Here is a 22,714-nt window from a genome sequence, read left to right on the forward strand (position 1 = left end):
AATCCCCATTGGCACAGTTTCCTTGTACTTGCATATCTTGTATTTTTCACCTATATAAAGCCTAGCATTGTTAGGATATCATTAGAACATCTCCATAAAATTGAGATCTTCATGGTAAAAAGTGCACATGAAGGGTCAGCAGCAACCTAGAAAAATGGATGGTGTTTAAGTTGGTTGAATAAGAGAAGGTGAATATTTCAGTAAGGAGGGAACTAAGAAATCATTGTTTATAAGTGAAATTGGTTTTGGTTGAAAAAGTACATGCTCGAGACAAAATTTTATTTTCTGTTTGATGCATTTGTAATGGCGCTCTACTGTGTGGGTTCCCTGGTGTGTGAGAGAGTGGTGAACTTGTACTTTTCAGCCGTGGGGCACTGAACGACTGTCTTCTATCTTCAGCTGTCATTTACAGAATATCTATACTGATCTAGACACCCCCCCCCCCCCGATTAGACTCTTAATTGTTACGTAAATTATATTAATGTTGTATAGCAAAGATGAACTGCACTCCAACATCTTCTCTTCTGTGCAGCTGCTTATTTTTGTCTAATCTATGTACCAGGCAAGTTAGTAGACAGTATAATAGATAAGGGCTAGAGCTCAGCTGTGCTTGGATAACTGCAGGCTACCTGGACAGAATCAACTTGGCTTCAGTATGTTCAGCCTCTTGCTGAAGGAGTCAGCAAGTATGTGAATAAGGGTGATCTGGTTGATAAAGTTCACTTGGATTCCACAAAGTTTTTGAAGAAGTTCCTCACCAAAGGATTTTAAGAAAACTAAGCAGCTGTAGGATGAGTCCCACATGGATAATTGATACGTAAAAGATAGAAAACAGAGAGTAGAAGTAAAGGTTCAGTTTTCACAGTGAAGGAAGGTCACCTCCAGTGGGGATTCTCTGGAATGTTGTGCATAACCTGTGCTGTTCAATGTGTTTATAAATTACTTGGAAAAGGAGTAAGTTGTGGGATCACAAGTTTTCTGATGTTAAAAAGTTATTCAAGATAGTAAAAGCAAGGACTATCTGTGAAGAACTGACTGGTTAATAAATGGTTATTGAAATTCTGTGCAGAAAAGAGTGATGTTCACGGGAGGAAAAACAGGTTTACAAATAAAATGGTGGTCTCTGAGCGGATCATTACCACTTAGGAGCGATGCACTAAGATATGTAGAAAGATCCGTGAAGTTGGCAGTTGAGTGCTTGTCTGGAGTCTAAAAAGTAGTTAAACCTTGGGATGTAGCAGAAAATGAATAGAGAACAAAACAGAAGATATCATTATACCATAAATTCATGGTTCAGTTGCATCCTGAATTCTGTGTGCTGTTCTGTGCCCCTCATGTCATAAAGGCTTTACTTCAACTGAAAAAAGTTGAGAGAAGAAGAGCAGCAAGAGCAATTGAGGTAGCTTCCATACAAGGAATGCCTGAGTAGGCAAGGACTTCTTAGGCTGGAAGACAGGCATATGTAGGATATGATAGAGGCTAACAAAATCATGTATGGAGGCTATAAATAAAGATTGACTCCTTACAGTCCCTTCCATATGAGAACTGGGACTGTGAAATAGAAGTTGTGGGAGCCAGGATGAAAACAAGTAAAAGAGGTTGGATCTTCATGCAGTAGACGATGCTATGGAACTCCTTGCTAAAGAGAGTGTGGCTGCTGGGAGTTTATATATAGAGAGAGTCCAAGGGAAGTCTGGGCAAGTACTTGAGAGAAAGATCCGTTGGGACTTACTAAATAGACAAACCATAACTGGCTTAGGAAATGCCCTGAGCTGATAATAATCAGCAGCTGAAAGAGTGTTAGGGAGGAGCATCATATGTGTTTGCCCTGTTTTTTCTCTCCCCTGTGGTCTCTGGGAGGGAAAAACCAAAACAAAACACCAAACAAACCCAAAACACTGGACTAGATGAACTCTTGGTATGAACTGGCATGCCTGTGTTACTTACCAGCAAGCTTGAATGCTGTGGGACAGAACAGCATGCAGTGTGATCTTCTGTCTGTTTTTTCAGCTTGTTCGCTGAAAAATCTCAAGTATTTTATATAGTTTACTGATGTTAGAAACTAAATAGATTTCTCTGAAGTGCAGTGTTCATCTACAACTGGAGAAACACTTATTCGAGTTACTCTGGATATGTAATTGAGGATGGCAAGAAGCTAGTCTTGCATATCTTTAAGTTCTTTCCTGAGTGACAAGATCAGAGTAGAACCGGTGTGTATGAGCTAGATAGAGGGAAGAAGGATATTAGATAGTGGAAACTATTTTATGCTTATTTAGGAAATGTCATGTTTCAGAAACAGAGCTTAGTATTAAAGATACTTCCCTATTTTGATCCAGATGTTTCAGATACTTGTAGCATTTCAGCAGATGAGCCTCCTAAATTTACTGTTAATGCTACTCAGTTCTGAGGTCTAGGAAAAGGAGAATTCTCTTCTTCAAAGATTTCTAGAACGGATAGTTTTGTCTGGATTATTTTTCCGCTATAAAGGTAAGTGGCTGCTTTTTGTCTAAGCAATGACTTTTTCTTTTGTAGAAGGTGGCAGAGGCTGAGGATGACAGTGATAGTGATAGTGATGATGATGAAGATGATGTTCAAGTCACCATAGGGGATATTAAAACAGGAGCTCCACAGTATGGGTAAGTTATTTGCAAACGTTAACTGGGGGAACTTTCAAGATTACATTTAATTATTAATTCAGGCTCTTTAATACTTGTCAATGTCAAACTATATGCATAGTAAGTCTCAATTTAGGGTTTTTTCATCTCTTTAGCAATGTTTTTAATGATATAGTGACTTGAAAACAAAATAGTGAAATGAAATCAATGAAATGTCTTAAAGGAAGAGCTGTTGTACAAGTTGAATTTTGTTTTCAGATTTTGAGAAATAATTGTATTAAGTTTGTAAAGTAGAGAGTTGGTTTTTATTATGGAATGGCTATGTTACATAGCATTTTTAGGGTTGGTATTGTGATGGTGACATTTTTGTTGCAAATGGTAGAGCGGTAAGCTCAAAGAACATTAGAAACATTTGTCCTTGGTCCTGTTTGTAGTGGATACAGTTCTAATTAGGCCTCTATATTTTCAATTCCTGTTGATGTTCTCAAATAAGATTTTAATGTACTTCAGGATGGAGCTGCCAGTCCCTGGAGATAATTTCTCAAGATCGTGGTTTAGGCATTTGTACCACACAAGAAATTTTTTGCTACTGTTATTGCCCCATATTCCTTCTTCTCTTGATAAAGAGCTTGTTTTTCACTGAACACTTTTGAACAGTGTTAATTCTACCCAAAATTATGAAATATTATTTTTCATCACATGAAAGTTTTCTGAGAGAAGCGGTTTGCTTGTTTGTCTTGGCAACCCTAATGTTTTTATGCTTATTAAAACCAGAGTTACTAGGGCGTCATTTCTTAGTAGAACTATGACAAGTCTGCAGGTAGGTCTGACTCATATGTATTATTGTGTTCTTAACTTTAGAATGCAGATGATTTACTCATTTTTGAAACATAGTATTTTTAAACTTTCAGTATTTCATATCCTAAACTAACTGTGCAAATCAATGTAATATAAAAAATAGCAATTCTTTCAGTTCTTTGTCTGCTTTCAATAACTTGCAGTATGCTTGTGGTGTAGGCAATGACCTCAAATTTTGTGAGACTAAAGCAAAAGTAGGTTTATCTTCTCAGTGGATTTGCTGGGCTGGTGCTCTTTCCATGAATACAGAAGACAATGAGCAGATGATCCTAAATCTAATTAGAGTAGAAATTTTTATGTAGAAATGGTTGTTTTCTGAAAAACCTTTTTTCTGGGCAAATTGGACAGGAAGTTCATGGAAGGGCAGTAATCTAAAACAAACTCAACATTGCTGTTCATTTTAACTTCAGTATAACAAGTTCCTTTTATAGGGTTAAATGGTTTTTCGTATAATAGTCAACTGCTGTTTAAAAAAACCTGTAAGATTTGTTTGACAAAGTCATGCACAAATACAGCATGACAGACCAGAAGGCTAAATGTTTTGTACTGTTCTAGCACTTGAATGAAAACTAAAACTGCATGGAAGGGGTACTGTAAACTATACGCTGCCTTCTAGTTATACACTAATCTCATTATGTTTATGGGTTGATACCACCTGTGAGGATAAGCTACATTGAACGCAAATGGTAGTGAAAGCTAGCTCTTAATGTTCCAAATGAACAGTACTGTAATTCCTAAGGTAGTTAAATCAGTTCAGTATCTAGATTTCTGAGTGCATTTTTATGAAGAAAGCTCTCAAGTGTTTTAGAAAGTGACATGTTACATACTTTTCTGTTGGCCACAAGGATAGGTCATTGCTAGAAGTACATTGAAAAAGACAGCCTTTCAGTCATTGTAGAGGAATGCTTGTATTTTCCACTTCTGTACAGATTAAATGGAATAATTATGAAAAGAGAAAAGGATCTAAACCCTTTCTTTTTTTTAAATTTTGTTTTTACTCTAATCTCCAGAGTGTCATCTGTATCCCTAAATGAACTGCATTTTTCCTTTCTCTCTTCTTCTGGTTCTGTCCATTCTTGTTTCTATCAAGGTCTTTATCCTTTCAACTCAGGAAGAGTGACTGGGACTTGCTTCACAACTGTTTATTAGTTGGAGAAGTTGCTACTGAGCATAGAAAGGTACACTCTCTTCCTCCTAGGCTGATCTCTTTACTTTTACAGTGTTACCAGCTTGGAAAGCTAGAGATTCAGGATGGCGATTGAGCCTGGGTCCAGTTTGTTTCTGGATCTAGCTAACTCTTGTTTTGTGTTTTCTTCTGTTTTAAGGGTTTTCTCTGTCTAATTCAGTTTTGTTAATTTCTTTAAGTTATGGAGCGGCACCTGTGAATCTCAATATTAAGACAGGAGGACGAGCTTATGGATCTTCTGGTAAGAAAATTTGCACAGTAATATTAGTAAAAATGCAAAAAAATGTTTGATTGTTTTGGATGAAGGAAATAATTTTCACTTCCAAAACTTCTTGATAAATTTAAACCTGACTTTTTATTTCTATTTTAAGTGTGTTACAACTGTTAAAACTCTCTTTGATAGAGACAGAAGGTTCTAACTTTCTAACTTTTCTTCACAGGTGCAAAAGTTAAAGGGGTGGATCTAGATGCACCAGGGAGTATTAATGGTGTGCCACTTCTGGAAGTAGATTTAGATTCTTTCGAAGATAAACCTTGGAGAAAGCCAGGTAATGCTCTGGTTTACGTTAACTGATATGTAGGTATTCAGTAGGTTATTTGAATAATAATTCCCATTTACGGCATGTAGATGTTACCTACCCTATAGGTAGAAGATACTGTACAAATATAACTTGGAAGAAGCAGCTAAGTTACTTGTTGCCTTTGTGCTGTGCCACAGGGTATGTGGGTGTGCCATGTTTCTTAATATACATCCCGCACACGTGTTAGCAAAAAGAGACTGTAGGACATGCCCTTTATTTTTTTTTTAAAATACATGTATATCCTGAACTCTCTTTGGAAATGTGTATTTCTGTGGAGATTACTGCCATTGGTCTGTGCCATAGGACAGAAGAGAAAGCAGAATGGAAAATAGTTCTAGCAGGTTTGAGCATGAAGAATGGTGAAACGTAGCTGCTTGTGCTTCTTTGTGTTCACACACAGATGTCCATAAGCTTTGAAGAAGAAGCTGGTATCACATGGGCTTTCCATAAGCCTCCTGTGTGTATTGTCTGGTTGGCTCAAGTGATTTGGCCAGACTTGTCCAATACCAGTGTTGGTGGTTTCTTTTTTCAGTGGCAGTACATCTTGCTGCTGTGTATGGTTTTTTTCTAGTGTTTGTATATTGCTTTGGCAATGCAAATAGTGTCTACAAAATGGAAAAAAGAAGCCTTTGATAATATTCTGGTGTTTGAACTGTTAGCTATTTGAAATACATTCTTTGCATTTGAGTTATGTCTGGTCTCTCTCTTAAAATAAAAATACTTTTAATTTTAAAACAATTTTAATGTTTTTATAGTCTTAGCCATGAGTACTCTGTGTTTACTGATGTAAGACTGTATTGTACATTTCAGTAGTATGTTTTTAGATCAATACCTAATCCGTTTTGATGTATAAATAGAGGTGTATGTATGTTCAGTGAAGAAAAGAAAAGATGAACTTTGTAATGTCCTAAAAACTTGTGCTTTTCTATTTAAAGGGGCTGATCTCTCTGATTATTTCAACTATGGGTTCAATGAAGATACCTGGAAAGCTTACTGTGAAAAACAAAAGAGAATACGAATGGGTCTTGAAATTTTACCAGTTACCTCAGCCACAAATAAAATTACGGTAATTAGTACAATTTTTGTGGTATTCTACATGCTTTTTCCCCTGTAAAGCTGCTTGTGTGTCATAAGCTTGTTCTGCCCAGTTTAGTGTGTTTGCTAGAGTTTGCACCTGACTCCCCACCCTGAGCCTGGAGTGTTCCTGTGTTGCTTCACTGGCAATTTGCGTGGATAGTGTGACAGACTAGCTACAGCTAGATTGCATCTGTACTGTTATTCAGATTGTGGCCCATCACTTAAGAGTTGTATGGTATCTTAATGGGCAATGTGTTATTTAACTTAGGCTGAAGACAATGCTATGGAAGTAAGACCAAGTGCAGAGATTCTCGATGGCAGATACCATCTTTTTAAGGTGAATTTTAGTAAACTTTTGTTGGTTGCTCTCATTTTTGTTGAGTATTGCTTCCCATGCCACCACAGACTGATAGAAGAACAACTGAAATGGACATAGCCATTATTTCAAACTCTCATCTTACATCAGCGACTTCCTGCGTATGTCACAAAATGCTGATTAAAAAGAGTTGCTTTGTTCGTCACCCTTCTGCAAGCATGTGAGTTAGTGGCCGGGTGAACTAACAAATTTCCCAGTGAAACTAATTTTTCTTTGTGATGGGTTTATTTTCAGTTGTAGTGCATTTGTATGTGCAGATTTGTGCACAAAAAAGAATTTGTGCAGATGTGCTGGGGAAGCTTTTGTACATTATGGCATGTTTATTTTTCCTGTAGCCTTGTAGCTCTTACTCTGTTTGGTAACACTTACCCTTGGCAACTCTGAGATGTGAAAATCAATCTTCCATATTTTTCTGTTGTCCTCTTGGGATTAGATGGCAATAAATCATGTTATATATATAATATTTTTCCGTTCGGAAATGCTGATTTTCAGAAAGCAGAAAAATCTATATGACAGGATTTATCTTAAGGATTGTACATTTTTTTTCAACTTCTTGTTTTCTCATTTACTCTTTTGTTCGATACTAAAGATGAAATTGAAATACAAAGTTTACTTATTTTGCTTATTTTCAATATGCAGTTATTTTTGTTCTTGAACTGTCATTAAACTGACTTGGAACTGTTTGTTGCTTTCTTCTGTATACTCCTGTGACAGAAGCATCGATTGCAGACAGGTATTTTTGTTTCCCCTCATACGCTACTTGAGGGTATCTAGTCATTTTGTCTTTATCTTAGCAAGAACAGATCAGAAGCTCCCCAGGGCTTTCTGCCTTCCTCCGTTATCATTACAATAGTGTTATGGAATGGTGGAAGTGGTAGGCTATGGGAGTTACGATTTGCAGCTGGCTACACTCCCAAACTTATCTTTCTTCCTTCAGGACAACAGTTCAGAGAAGTATTCCAAACCAAAGCTTCCCCTATTTCTAGCTCAATATTGACACTTTGGGGGTCCAGTGGTCAAACAGTACAGATAATAATTGTGTTGTAAGAGTTTGTCATGTGTTTTATAAGAGTTTATATATAATTATTAAATAATTTCATGAACTTTTTTCCACTCTTCTGAAATACTAAGTGTCATGTAATTTACACGGTATGTTTCGATTAATCTTCTGTAACTGGCAAGACTTTGTCTCCTACATTTTCCAGTTACTCATTAATGAATAGAAGTCTTGCAGATTTTTCGGATAAATACTTAAACCAAACATCCCCCCCCCCCCCCCGCCCTGTATTTCTGGATACTAAAGTTTAATTCAATTTTTAACAAATTTTAACTATTTATGTGTGTGTTTGTGGGTTTGGGAAAGAGATGCCTGTGTTTAGAAGTGAGATTCTGCAAAAGCTTAGTAGTTCATTTGCCTACAAAAAGCTGTGAGATCACAGCCTATATGATGTTATACTATGAGTAAACTAGCTACGTAGAGTGATGTAGCTATGTGGTTGGTGCAGTGGGAGTGTCTTTAAAAAATTGAATCAGTACTGGTTTGTCTTTAATGCTAACCCGTGTAGGTTTTTCTTTCATGTATAATGTGCTGCTGAAGTCAAACAGTACTTGAAGTACTTGCACCAAAGGTCTTGCATAGCTTTAATAACGTGTGTCTGGAATTTTGCAGTACTTCAGAAACAGCAGTATGTTTTTGAAGTATTCAATCTGAACTAATGAAAAATCTTTTAAAGTTTGCATAACCCAGAGTATGAGGTGACTTCCTGGTATGACTCGGAAATTAAGTGGTTACTAGATCCTCATGGTCAGTAAGGCAGACGGAGAATCCACTCAGTTTCTTGTCTCATGGTTTGTTGTTGGGTAGCAGACTTGTTAGATATCTGTCGTTAAGATTATGAAGATTTTTCTTTTTTTTAATAAGTTTGCTTCTTTTAAAAATGAAGATGTTACTTTGTTCATACAGGAAATTCTCCAAGAAAATCAGTTTAGTCTGTTCATGTCCAAATCAAATGCTTGGAAAATAAATATTAAAATTGTCTAATCTTCTGTAATAATTTGTTCTCTGGCATATTGCTTCTTATATATATTAAACACAGTACTTATATCCTTATAAAATACGGAGTTTTACCAGCTATGCAAAGGTGACAGATTTAAAAAAAATTTTTTTAAAGTTGGGCTTTACTTTTTGTGTTGGCTATGTGCTATGTTGAGTGTTGGGGCTACTACAGTTCTGAGGTTAAACTAATGATAAAACATTATTTTGAAGGTACAGCAGGGCAGAACTGGAAATTTGGAGAAAGAGTTGGCAGTGCAGTCGACCAAAGCTGATTTCACATCTCCTCCTGCCTTATTCAAATCAGGAATTCCAACAAACAGGTCAGTTAGACAGTTGTAACTCAAGACCAAAAAACTTTTTATACTGTTTCCTCTGTGTATTTGAAGTTCCTGACTTTTGTAGGAAAAAAGGAAAATATGTTTCTGTAACAGTTAGAAATGAGGGGAAGAGTGATCCTAATCACTTTTAGCCTTCAGTCACCATTACACATGAATGCTGTGCTACCTTCTTGGCTATTCGGGAAAGAGAAAGTAGAAGGAAAGGGGAGAAAAAAGAGTAGGACCAAATAACAAGGCAGCTATAAAAATCCAAGTGTTGATGTATGACACCGTGTTTTTTGTGTAGAATTAGATTGGCCAACAAAATGTTTCTAGCTAGTGTCTTTATGGGTATTAGCTAATGCACCTTTTCAGTTAAACAAGACGGAATCAGACAGCTATGACTTCAACAACTAGAAGGATTTCTGGAACCCAGTCTCTTTCCTGCAAGGTAGGCTTAGCTTCTCCATATTTGAGTATTTTACTAGACTTCCTTTGAAATGAGAGAAGTTATTTCCTTACTAGGGTTTCTTCCCCTCCTTCTCCCAGCCCCAGGTTTTTAATAAGTTCTGTCCTTTATATGTAAGCTACTGCTTGATACCTGGCACTTGGCTTAGGATGAATCCATGTTTCTGCTTTACTTTAGTTATCAAGTGATCCTGTGTAGGAGTTTTGGTTCTGTGCAAATTAAAAGCCATTGTATTATAAATGATGGTAAGAGAGGTAGAGCAGGTTGTATGCTGTTGTCATCAACAGTTAAAGATTAGCATCTATGACTTGTCTTCAGTACTGCATCCGTAAGTACCTTGAGTAATTCAGAGGCACTTGTGTTCAATTATTCCCTGCTTTAAGAGTCAGTTCAACACCCAAATATATTTCTCTTGGGTGGAAAAAAAAAAAATCTTGCTTGATACTCTTGTCTGCATTTTTCTTTTCACTCCTAGAATATTCCTCCTGGTAGCCTAAATTCTTTGAGCTATCAGGTTGTACTGCTCTGGTTTTATTAGATTTTAGTTCTTTTTTTTCCATTTTTCTTTGTCTAAGAAGTAGTAAAAGTCTTCCAAACTTTGTACCAACCCTGTAATTATTTCTTTTACTTTTCTTTTCTGAATTGCTTCTGATGTATGATGTTCTCAAAATTGAATGTACTGATCACAGGGTAAGGGTTCCAAATCTGTATCTAGTACAGGTTTTGTTACAGGATTTGAATTCTTTACGCATCTCGTTGGTGGACGGAGAATCTCTGTAGTTAATGACCAGGATATTAAAATGTAGTTAAGCTTAAAGTTGTAGAAAAAATGCATTGCGTAAATTCTGTGATTCTGTGAAATTTGCATTTGTTGTAAGAAAGCTTAATACAATAAGATCATACACGTGCATGGTGTAGGCTTCGTAAGTAAAATCTTTCCTGTATGCTTTAGCTAGGATAAATCTATCTTACCATAGGTGTCTTTTATACCATATTTTTATGTGATACTTTTTTTTCCTGCCTGAAGTTAGCAATCCCAAGTTTAAGTGACCATCTTTCTGATTTTTAAAGGTTTAAAGTTAGTATGTTGGTTGTTAATCAGAGCTTTCCTGAGAAACTTAAGACGTGTCTGTTTTCTCCAGAGCTAAGTTTACCTTAGCAAAGGTTGGGAAACCCGTATATCTTTAAGAGTGAGAAGCCAGTAAGTGAAGTCAGTCTGTTGATAAAGAGGAAACAAAATGGTACATTTCCAGTTGTATCACTTGTGCGTTCCAGTGGTTGGAATAGGTTGGTTTATATACATTTAGTGTGAATACTGTCATTGTAAGTTGTTACAATGGCAAAACTGACTTCCTTCCATATTTAACATCTGCTCCTCTGGATACGTTTGCTTAAAATAAATTCTTGTGTAAAGAATAAGGTATTTCTACCAAGTGGTCAGAAGAGATTTTGAAAGAAAATTGTATGCTCAAAAGTCTGAGAGTAGCTCAGTGAATGAATACGTCTTAACTGTATGGACTATATATACTTTTACTTGAATGACTTCTCCAGAACACAGCTACTATTTTCAGTATATAAAAACCTGTATTACTAATTTCTTTATAACCAGGCAGTGTTTTATGGGATTGGACTTTTTTTTTTTTCCTTTAATTAAAGAGTTAATTTTAGTTAGGCAGAATTTTTTTGGCAATCCAGCTCTCTGATAATTTAAAATAATTGCCTTTATGCTATGAGGCATTTGCAATAGCTTTGTTGTGAAATTGCTGGAAGCATTTCTCATGTAGCAGTAAAACTTCTCTCAGCTTCTAGCAGTAGTTGGTATTTGGGGATACTTACCAATACAGCGGGGGTTGGTAAGGAGCTGGGCATGAGGAGAAAAGGAACTCAAAGAGCAGAAAAGATAGAGACACAAGAAAAGAAAGACCTAGACAATTTATCTTGCCAGAAGCTGCACCTCTTCTCAGTCACAGACAAGCACTGCCTCCAGAAAAGCCAGTTCAGGCATCAGAAAGTGGCAGGAACAATATAGGAGGGACAAATCACCTGAACTAAGGTAAGGGGGGGGTGGGGTGGAAATCAGGGCACGATCCTAATTTAACATTTTAATTCCCCCATTTACTAGTCAAGGCTGCAGCATCACTTCGTGGATGATTTTACACATAGATATTGCAGCACATATTTCTCTTTAATGGGAAGTCTGAGGACAGATAGTGGTTTTTGCTTTTTTTCATTTGTTTGTAAACAAAGATTAAAATGATTTTGTGCCTACTGTTTTTACCTTTCTAGTTTGAGTACAGTAGATGTTTGCATATGAATGCAGTTGAAATTCTCCAAAAAAAAATACCTCTGAGGTCTAGCAAGAATATTACTCATTACCAATATGGAGGTTGTAGTTTACGAAATAGAAACAGAATTATTGCTCACCAGCAAATAAGAGTTACTGCTCCACTAAAATTGCATCCTAAATGTTTAATTCAAAGAAAAATTCAGTGCTTGTTCATACAACGTGTCTGTGTGAGAAATTTTGCTTGAATTTGTAAACAATGACTGTCTTAATCATAGCTGAGCTATTGGTTGTTTAGAAATGACATCTGAACCTCTTGTCTTGATTCTGTGATATTTAGAGCTGTTGAATAGCATAAAATGTTGTGTAACCCTGAAGGAGGAGTTAGAACTTAATGGAAATGGTTTAGTAAATGCACATCGTATACAAACAATATGGTATAAAATAAAATGTTTGTTCTCTAGAGGTAGTTAATTAAAGATCATTGTGTGCATAGTCACAATTAAGGTAAAAACCTGAGGGAATCTCTTTGGAGTATAGTGCTTTCTAGAACATGAAGAGGATTTGACATCTTTCAAACTTGTCCTAACCAGCCAGGTCATAGAGCTATCTTACTGTTTTTGAGACCAGTGCTTTTCCTTATGTCATTTTTCAAGGACTGTAAGGTAGTACTTCTTTAGTAGCAGAGAAATAAGCAGAAGTTTCATTTACAAGCTGGGTGCAAAAACTGGTATTTTCTCATTCCAGTAATATCTAGAATAGCTCTCCATCACAAAACTTTGTTCTGTCAGAAGCTCTTAGTTTTTTTAACCTCTATTTATGCTTTTTGGGTTATTACTAAAGAGTACATTACATTGAAATGAATTTTGCTTTCAGAGGAATTAGCCTGACAATGTGATGGGCTATTTATCAGCTTTCCCTGTGCTTGGGCCTTTCTGTAAACAGAATTTTTATAGACAATGGATTTGAGATATGTCATTACTATGAAAAAACACAGGTTTCTCTTGTTTCATAAACTAGCCTTGCGAGACTAAATGATGAAAACTCAGATATTATTTTGAAAAAATGTCTATTTTGTATATCAATGATTTCCGTATTAAATTTGTTTGCTTCTTAATTATATCAATCAGTGGTAAGTGAGCTCAGCAAAGTTGAGGCTGTCCTCAAGAGGAGGAAAATAAAGCATAAAACACATAAGCAAGACAAGAAGAAACACAAGAACATATTAAATACAGTTTTTAAAGTATACTATAATTCTGTAATTCTTAGACTAGACTATAAATCTAGTGAATAAATGTGGCATCCAGCAGTTACACTGTTTCTGAATTCTGAAAAGGGGGGGGAGGGTTTTCCAAAAAGCAGTTAATTGTTTATATTACTTGTGGTGGGGATAAGTGATTTCTGAAGCTATGAATTTGGAAAATAATTGGGTTTGTCTCGTCTCCCCCCCTTTCTTTTTTCCCCCTTTCTCTTTGCTCGGCAGAACCTAAATAAACTCAGCTTGCCAAATGAGATTGAGATATCCTTCTGAATTAAATCTCCATGGAGGGTGGTATTCATAGTGCAAATAGCTCATAAATAACCGTTCTCTAATTAGAGTGAAATCACTGAGTTGCTGGAATGTTCCTTTCAAGCTACACTTTGTATGAACTCTGCTGTGGGTTCATGTGCATCCCACACGCGTGGATTGCCTTTTTATGTTTGGGTGTATCCATTGGAAATGCATCTGTATCCCAGGTGTCCTGATCGTGTAAGGGACAAACCAAGCCCTTTCTTTTCTTTTCTTTGCATACAGCACTGAGACAGTAATGCCTGCTTAACATCTTATCACTAAGCTAGATAATGGCTGGGGAGTCTTTGAAATTTCCCCATGTGCCAACTCGCTATGACTTAATCAAGATCCGAGGCTTCAGATTTGCCCCTTTTGCAGAACTGCTGAACTGTTAAGTTCTGGACACTTCAGATGCCTCTCTTGCCTTTATGAAGATGATGCTCTTGACAGTGGTGTCATCTGCTGCTCCATTTGCAACTGAACATATGCTTTCTCTTGTTCAATTTCAAGCTCTTTTAGTGGAGTACTTAGTGAAATCATTGCAGTCTCGGAAGTAGAGAATTTGTCAAGTTCAAGGTATGATGGCAAATTCCTGAACTCATACATCATTACAAAAATTAAGTCTCTTGGCAGCTGCAGGGAGAAACAATGTACATACCACTATAAAACATTATTAAAAAAGTAATTATAAAGCACCAGCTCAGTGAGAATGAGTGAGCATAGGTGTACTCTTAAGACTCTAGAAAAATTAAATGAAAGCCCTGTTCATTTCAGTAAAGTTGATGTCTAGGAACCAACTGGTAGTCTAGATTTGCTTCCTTTGATAATGCAGTGTTGTACTTGGGCTGCTTCCCAAGCAAAATTGGTATTATTGTAGTATGGTTGATGCACATATTACTTTAATGCCCAGTACTCTTGCATTGGTGACCATTGCCTGTGTTTTCAATGCTGATTCCAAGATTTGCTGGCAGAGTGCAAACAGTGCAAGAGAGGAAAAGTCTTAATTTGAAATACCTCACTCCCAAGTGGAAGCCCTGTAAAACAGTGGAGCGAGCCAAGCGGGGGGTCATGTGAAGAGGGACTTGCTGTAGAAGAGAGTCATCTATAATACACAAGGACGAAAGCTAGGTAAAATGAATTTTCTAGGGTATGGTTTTAGATATTTAAGACAAGATACCAGCAATGGAGGAGAACCAGTGTCTTAGAACTCTGAACCCAAATGGGCTGTCGGAGTGAAGACTCTGACAAAGTTTTGTTGTTTTACAAAAATTCACTTGTCTTTTTTTTTTTTGGTAGTGCAACAGTTGGTTTAGCAATTGTTTTATAATACCTATGTTTCCAATTTAGTTACTGCAAGCAAAATAATAATAATCCAAAGTGCGGTGGTGCTGGAATACCATGCAAGACCACTGGGGAGGATTAGGAAAGCAGATGTTGATTATTTCAGGATTTAGTCTGAAACAATCTTGACTTTTAGGATAGGATGTTAGAAGATCAGAGAATTTCTTAAACTTGTGTTATCCTTGGAGAGGCTGCTGTATATTATATACTGTTTTAGTTTGCAGATGTGTTCTCAGACTCTTGTACCATTGGACTTTTTTATTCCCTCCAAACTGTTGTGCTTATGAGCTTGCTTTAAAATCCGGGAGGAAGCTCTAAACCCAGATACTGAAAAGCTCAGAGGACAGGCATTTGGATCATCCTCAGTATGCAGTCTGCCAAGGAACTTTAGATTATCTCTGGGAGATCTAATTGATCCTTCATGCTCTAGTGTCTGCTGTGTCTTTTTCAGCTGCATTGGAATCCAGGTATTTGAGTAGTTGGGGTCAGAGCTATCAGTCTGGCAGAATTTGGAGCCTGTAATCCCAATTTCCAGCTGTTCTCTCTGCTATTTGTATTAATGCGGTTAGTAGTCCACTAGATAGAAAAAATACAAGAACTTGTCTTCTAAAATCAGAAGTATTTTTTTTCTTTCTATGGGTTTCTTTTCTGAAATTTCCTGAAAGTTTTTTCCCAGTCTTCCTTTTACTTTGTTATGTATCGTGCTATTGGTAAATATTGTCAGTTTTCTCTACTATGGTTTCCCTTATAGGTGTGACACAGATGTACCTTTGTTTCGCTCATACATTAGCAATGTAATTTTGTACCTTATTTTCTAATGCAGTTGACCTAAGTGAATCCTGCTTTTTAACCTCTTTTAGAAATTAACCGTGGGCTGCAAAGCAGGTAGGTTTTGTTCTATCTGTATAAGGATAATAGAGTTATAAATTCTCTATAAAGCCTAGGTTTCTGAGTTTTGTTTGTTTTGGGGCTGCAAACAGGAAAGTTCACCATACTTTACATTCTTCCTCTCTGCAAAATAGCAGTTCCCCAATGTCACAGATACCAGGTTTTAGTTTTAGTAGATGACATTCAGATCCTTGTCATATTATTTTCTGGACTGGTGCATGGAGTCCTTCTTTACTGTCAGTATATTCCCATGTGATTGATCTATTGAAGATTTTGAGAGATTGATTATGCTTTAAATTTTAGTGTTTGTATCCAATGGAATGCCATTGTGTCTTTACCCTCAGTGTAGCATTTTTAGTCTGCTTTGAAAAGTTAAAAATAAAAAGTTGCAGTTGACAGCTGTGTGGCCACAATCTCAGATGGTTTTGGGGGCTTAAAGATACCTCTCTTAACAACAGACTATGTGAATATGTACATGGAAGTTAAGAATTTTATAGTAGGAACAACTTAAGTCTAACAGGCATAAGCTTAATAGATTGACTAAACTGAAGTGAGATACATTTGCATTTAAAATTCACACATTGACTCCAGTGTGGACTGGAATAATTTGTTCAGAGTGAACTGAAATCACTGCAAATAACTGAAAATTTAAATCCTAGATTGCATTTTTGTAAATAAGATGCACTTCTTCAAATTAATCATTAATAATTAATAATCATACCTGTTGAGAAAGAGATCTTGGAATTATTGTTGCTGCTTCCCAAAATGTTAGTTCAATTTGCGGTGTTGGCCAAAATAAGAAAATGGAATGGTAGTCATCATTAGCAGTGGGGAACAAACCGAGAAAAGTCATTATAGTAGTATATAAAGCCGTGATGCATTGAGAGCTGAATATTACCTGTGGTTCTGTTTGTGTCAGACAAGAAAAGATGTAGTAGAAGTAGGAAGGGTCCACAAAAAGATGAAATAAATAATGAAAGTTATAGAGTCTCTTCTGTATGAGGAGAGATGTGGACTAGTTCAGCTCAGTAAAGAGACAACTGAGAATAGATATAACAGAAGTACCACAAATACTACACTGCCAGAGAACAGGGATTTTTTTTTTTTTTAACACAAGGACTGTAGGGCACCAAATACCATTGTCAGGCAAAAAAATAGCTGAGACAGATCTCATTGGTGGAGATCAAAAGTAAAAGTGTGTTCAAAAAAGATTGTGCAAATGCAAGTTAATCAGGGGCTAGTAAAGACAGTTGCATGGGAAGTCCTTAAATTTTTGATTGGCAGAAACGGGGAGGGAAAGAACGTGTATATGCATGTCACTTTTCTTGTCATCTTTCTCTAAAAGTCCATTGCTAACTACTTCTAAGGTAGGTGTTCTTAATTTACATTATGTTCTGTTGTTGCCTGATTGGGTTGTAAGGGAGACTGAGGTGGGTCTTGTGCTGCTCTGTTGCCGGTTTCTTTAAAGAAGGTGAATGTAGTGCTTAGCTACGCAAATATTTTGGAGGTGTTTGAGGGAGAGAGGTGTTTTGCATTTGGAAAACTGAGGAACAGAAGTATGAATGGCTGGTCTAAGATTCCTTTGAGTTTCATGCAAGATTTAATTTAAGAGTCAGTGTCTACTAGTTTCATATACTTTCTGTTTGATATTGAGACTGCGTATTCCAAGATAAGAGGTGGAAGCTGATTTTGTTCAGTATGTGGTGCTATATCGATAATATGCATGGTAGGGTTGGCTTATGTTTATTTCTGCCTCCTAACTTACCTTCGCTTGATCTTCTGTGGAATCCTCCAGTGTGGTTTCTTGCCGTTTAGAAATTGTTTCTAATGATCAGTTTATAACTATTTTACTTTAGATTTTTGTAGAAGTTCTGTTTAATATATTTTTTTCTTACTGAGGTTTTTTGTAATCTTACTGTATTGTTCCTTTTTTTTTCTTTTATCAGTAATGGAAGTGTAGCTTTATTATCTTGTAGGGGATGGAAGGAGAATGTGGAGAGTCAGCCTTCATCCTACAGGAGTCTTTATTGCTGCATTGTTTAGTTCCACACACTTGCATAGTTCAGCAAATTTATCACATTTAATGTTCTTCAGAAATGCTCTTTTATGTTTTATACAGGAGAAGGAACTCCTGGCATTTAGAATGAGAGAAGTCCATAAGACTTTCTTCTCTCTCTTTTATTATTCTTTTTTTTTTTGCTTTTCTAATTCTGCTTGTTGATTCTGGTTTGTCCTGTGTTGCAGGCGATTATCTGGCACAATAGACGTGATTGGACAGACCATCACTATCAGCAGGGTGGAAGGACGACGTCGTGCTAATGAAAACAGCAACATACAGGTTTTACACTGCAGATTTCCACACTACCTTTGACTAAAAGACATTTTTGCTTTCCCAATAGCTTCTGATCATTTCAGTATGTATGAATGAGTAATACAGAAGTAGCTTTAAGTTCAGGAAGAAAGTTGTGGCAGTTAATTGAAATATATTAAGATGAAATATTTTATATATTTCAACAGATAAATGTTTTGGTATACTTCTTACTGAAAGGAAATGAGCAATGTTGCAGACTTACAATCCAGGAGACAGCATTGGCTCCTGCATGGGATAGCGTTTTGTTTACTAAGTGACAAATATTTAAACTGACTGTCCATTTCTCCTCTATTCCTGCCAGACACTAATGCTGAAAGTGAAAGCCTCTTCGTATGCAGTTTGAGAAATGGAGTCTTTTAAAAATAAGTTGTGAAGGAATAAATAGTTGATAGTACTTCTTTTTTTTAATTATATTGAATTATTTTACCATAAACTGTAAGATTAGTCTTTATGGTTTTAGTCTTTACGGGCTTGGATTATCTTAAAAAAACAACTAAATGCATTAAGATTGAATACACTTTTTCTCTCCTGACTTGCCTGTGGAAAAGAATCAAGGTTGCTTGGTGCCCTGGCTGCATTTCCATGCAGGTTAAGGTTAAACAATGAAAATAACAATGGATTGTAGTGCTTACAGTGAAAACACTGCCATGTGTTTTTCAGCTGATTTCACGGTGTTTAAGTAATTTAAACACTTGGGTTTTTTCATGCTTTCCATATTGATTTTTTTAAATATTTTACTTTTATATATAAATTTAAGATGGTGCTTTGGGCCATATTCAGATGGCTTATATTCCCTCTCAAATCTTAACGTTTGTTGTTCCCTGTTGGTTGCTCTTAGACCCTCAGAGGTACTTGGCCGGTATGGGACACTGAACGTAGGGATGCAGCTAGAACTTAAACCATCTGAATATGGCTCTTTAGGTGCATAAGTAATACTTTCTGTTGTAGTAACTGGAAAGAGAGGAAACCTATCTTCTACCCTTTTGACATAGCAATTGTAACTATAGTTTGATATTTTACAGGTTCTTTCAGAACGATCTAATCCTGAAGTAGACAATTTTACCAAGCCACCTCCATTTTTCCCTCCAGGAGCTCCACCTACCCATCTTCCACCACCTCTTTTCCTCCCACCCCCTCCAACTGTCAGTACTGCTCCACCTCTGATTCCCCCACCAGGTAAATATCCTGCACTACATAGGATGTGAAAAATGAGAGATGCATTATCATCAAATGCTTGATAATGAATTAAAGACAGCACATTCCATGCACGTTTGGCTATATGTGCAAAATTTCAGAATTTTGTGTTCTACTCTTTTCTTAAATATATCTGCAAGGCAGAAACATAAACTTCTGTCTTTACTGTCTCAGTAAGCGTAATCCCAAGTAGTAAATAATTACCTGAGACTAAATGATGCATCTTGTGTCCTTGAAAATGTTTGAAGTGAGAAGTTGTTTTCTGTAATTCAACTACTGTTAATGCTATTGAGAAGTACATGTTAACAAATCATTCTACAAACTTTTGAACTAAAAAGTATGGCATACCATGAATTTGTGTCAGAAGTTGGATTCTCTGATGTCTAAGGTCAAAGCAGCAGCAGAAGCTTTAATTCCCCTTTCCCCTCACAGTATGTATGAATTCCCAAAAGTCTGGTAAGATTTGCATTTGTGCTGTATCCTTTTTTTTCAGTCAGAGGTCTTATTAGCGCCTGGTGCTTTTATCCAGCTTCCTGTGTCTGTGAATCTTAGATGAATCAAAGCTCTTTGAGAACTCTTCTCATTGTTAAATCTGGTTTGAAATTTACTGAAACTTGATATTTATGGAAACTTACTGGGGGGAGCGTCATGGGCATTTGCACAAATAGTGCAGTTTCCCGAGTGTTGTCATTTTAAGGAATTAAGTTCAAAGGGACTTAGCAAGGAACTAAGAAGAATGGTCAGTGAGAAATGAGAATAGATGGAGAAACTTTGGGGAGTATTTGAGTAGGAAAGTGAAGGATTTGTTTATAGAAGAGACTGATTTCAGGTGTACCTCCTTTCCTTGTTTTCTCCTTTTGTTCCTTGCATTCTTTTGCTTGACTTGTTCTGAAATCATGCTGAGCAGTTTCTTTGCTATTCTGGTTGCATAGGGAATCTTTTAAAAGTTTCTCTGTGAATACTCTTACGTATAAGCAAGGAAGTAACATTATTATTTCAGTGCAACAACTTTGTGTGGGGCTTTATAGGGTTTAAATCCTCATAGAAGAGGTTGCTTTCTTCAGTTGTTGCTGACAATTTTAAAACTATTAACTCCTGCTGCCTGGCAAGCTCTGGCCTTCATCAGTGATTGTCATACACAAAATAGTGCAACCTAGAAAATAATTCTGTGCCCTTTTCCAAGTTTTTATGCATAAACATAAAAAATGGGGTGTCTGAAGAGAGAATATGCTACTGCTCTGGCAATTTTGTTATGTTTCCTTACTGCAGAGGGGACAGAAAGGAGAGGAACGTGACGCTAATGCTAACTGTGGTTTTAAGCTGCATTAAAACTTTTCTGATAAAATAATATAGGTAATGCATTGCAAGTTTTTAGAAAGTAATTATTTTAATTGTAATTGTGGTACAGAAAAGGTGATCTAAATTGTATGTTACTAAAAGCATGAGAGGAACCACCACAGACACCCCAAATGCACTTGGTGCAGAGATGTCATATAGGTGTACTGGACTGTTCTTGTGAAACCCCTCACCTGTTGAGCTTTTAAAGGTGAAAGAAATCCACAGGTGTTACTGATTTAGCAAGCAGGTTTGGCTGTAGTCTTGTGGTTTACAGACAGGTTTATGACATACACTTGTTCAGAAGGTCTCCTTCAACATCCTTCCGTGCTTCGAGTAGATTAAAAAGTAACGATTAAGAGCTGTGGATTTGGTTTCTTCAGGCCTGTGTTTTAATTGTGCTGTTGCCAACTCTTTATCTTCAAAGCTGTTCCTAAAATAGAATCTGCCATCCCTCCTAGGTTCAATGGACGAGGAGGAAAAAAACTACTCTTACCCAATATTAAACCGGGACTACTTGCCAGAAAATTTAAGTATTCCAAATATAAAACATCCTCCAAAAGCCCCTTTGAAAAAGGATCTTGCTTTGAAGTTAGATCACTTGTTCTGAATTCATTCACTCTTGCGATTCAAATCTTTTTTTGAGGAACAAGTCCTGGAACGATTCAAAGGGCCAAATGCAGAAAATTCTCAAATATTCCAAGGAGATCACTGGCTGTGGCAAAAAATGTGTTGGTTTTTGTTTGCTTGCTTTATTGCTATGTTGGAGTAATTTAAATCTAAAGAAGAACGTGGATGCTTCTGTTTAACCGGCTTTAAAAGTTGTTTTATGTGTTTTGGTTTAAGAGTGTAGTTAAAATGTGACATGTATTTGCAATACTAAAAATTACTCTGAAGAATTGAACTTCTGTTGCATAACTTTGGGAAGTTAGACTGCCTAGACTTATACCGGGGCTTAGCAAGTAACTGTACATCTATCTGCTCAGCCCCAGCAATCGAAGTGTGTACTTTTTATCTTGTGATAAAGCAGAGAGAATTCGACTTAGTTTAGCCTGTGGCAGAAGTAGTTTTTACACCAAGTTGAGTTATATTACATTGCTGTGGGCTATTACACAGTTCAGCTAATTTGCAGTATGTTGTTAAGCTGTGGTAGCGTTATCATGTTTGATTCCTTACCCTGCAAGCGGAGCACACGTGGCATTGCTTTCCTTTAGTAAAACCTACTTGGTTTTCTGTAAATATTTACCAGCCTTGTGTTAGTAGGGTGGTATACAATGTCCGGAAAGCAATTTCGAGCACATTAGGTAAAATGCTGCACTAATGCCATTTGGATTGCTTTTGACATACGAGTCTGAATATTTAGGTTTAGGCCAGGTGTATCTTTGTGGCAGTACAATGTGTTGTAGGGACGTGACATGATCTACACTAAGTCACCTTCTTGCACTGGTACTCAAGTTCAGTCCCTATATTGCACGAAATGACTCAGTATTTCAGAGTCTCTTTTCTTTCTCAGAAGAAGTAATTGGCTGATTACCCTTCAAGTATATTTTCATACACTGCGTTAGTAGAAGGCGAAGGAGTGAAGAGTTAAGAGATTCTTAATTTTCCATTAACTGAAGTTTATGATTTTTTTTGTTTCTTGTTTTCTGTCACATTTGTGTGTTAGTGAAGAAGGTGAGGAAAAAAAACTTTGTTTAGATCTTTTTAGTCATACTTGCTAACTTGGAATGTAGGAGAATGTTTCTTCCATTGTGATACCATCAAGTAAATTAGCTTCTGTCTTAAAATGATATAATCATTAATCATGACTTTTTAAATGTTCTTAAAGGTTTTTTGAGGAAAAAATGCCTATGTGGTTTTTTTTTTTAGTGTAATACTCTGTGTTAACCAATTCATTAAAATTATTTGAACGTTTGGTCTCTGGATATTAGTTGTATTCAGTCTGTCTTAGTTTTGTTTGAATGGCTCTCAAGTGAAATTTTTCATTTGGTTTTTAATTGTGTGATGAGATTTTTATTTGTATTTCTGCACAAGATAAAATTCTGAGGAATATATTAATTGTTTAATCAGCATTTCTTCCTTTTTGTAAAGAGTGTTTGCTGATTGCTTTCCAGGCAATTCTGTGCATAGTGCTGAGAGCCATGTTCGGTGCTAACAATATACAGTTTTTAGTGCAGCAATTGAAATTTTGTTAAGCATAAGGTAGAGCTAATA

The 22,714-nt window shown here is 36.4% G+C and overlaps 1 protein-coding gene across 6 annotated transcripts in view; it reads left to right on the plus strand.

Moving 5' to 3' along the window:
• The window catches only part of FIP1L1 (factor interacting with PAPOLA and CPSF1), a 44,635-nt gene that overhangs the window by 4,425 nt on the left and 17,496 nt on the right, over positions 1–22,714 (plus strand). For 4 of the 6 annotated variants that reach the window (XM_076336253.1, XM_076336254.1, XM_076336256.1 and 1 more), the window contains exons 4-11: positions 2,533–2,636; positions 4,839–4,900; positions 5,100–5,207; positions 6,176–6,306; positions 6,586–6,654; positions 8,960–9,069; positions 17,845–17,938; positions 18,994–19,147. In XM_076336253.1, the coding sequence (XP_076192368.1) occupies positions 2,533–2,636; positions 4,839–4,900; positions 5,100–5,207; positions 6,176–6,306; positions 6,586–6,654; positions 8,960–9,069; positions 17,845–17,938; positions 18,994–19,147 (832 nt within the window). The remainder of the gene's footprint in view (positions 1–2,532; positions 2,637–4,838; positions 4,901–5,099; positions 5,208–6,175; positions 6,307–6,585; positions 6,655–8,959; positions 9,070–17,844; positions 17,939–18,993; positions 19,148–22,714) is intronic. The other 2 variants (XM_076336255.1, XM_076336258.1) reach the window with 1 other exon arrangement.

This window comes from Aptenodytes patagonicus, chromosome 4 (genome assembly GCF_965638725.1).
Source record: "Aptenodytes patagonicus chromosome 4, bAptPat1.pri.cur, whole genome shotgun sequence".
Classification (NCBI taxonomy): domain Eukaryota; kingdom Metazoa; phylum Chordata; class Aves; order Sphenisciformes; family Spheniscidae; genus Aptenodytes; species Aptenodytes patagonicus.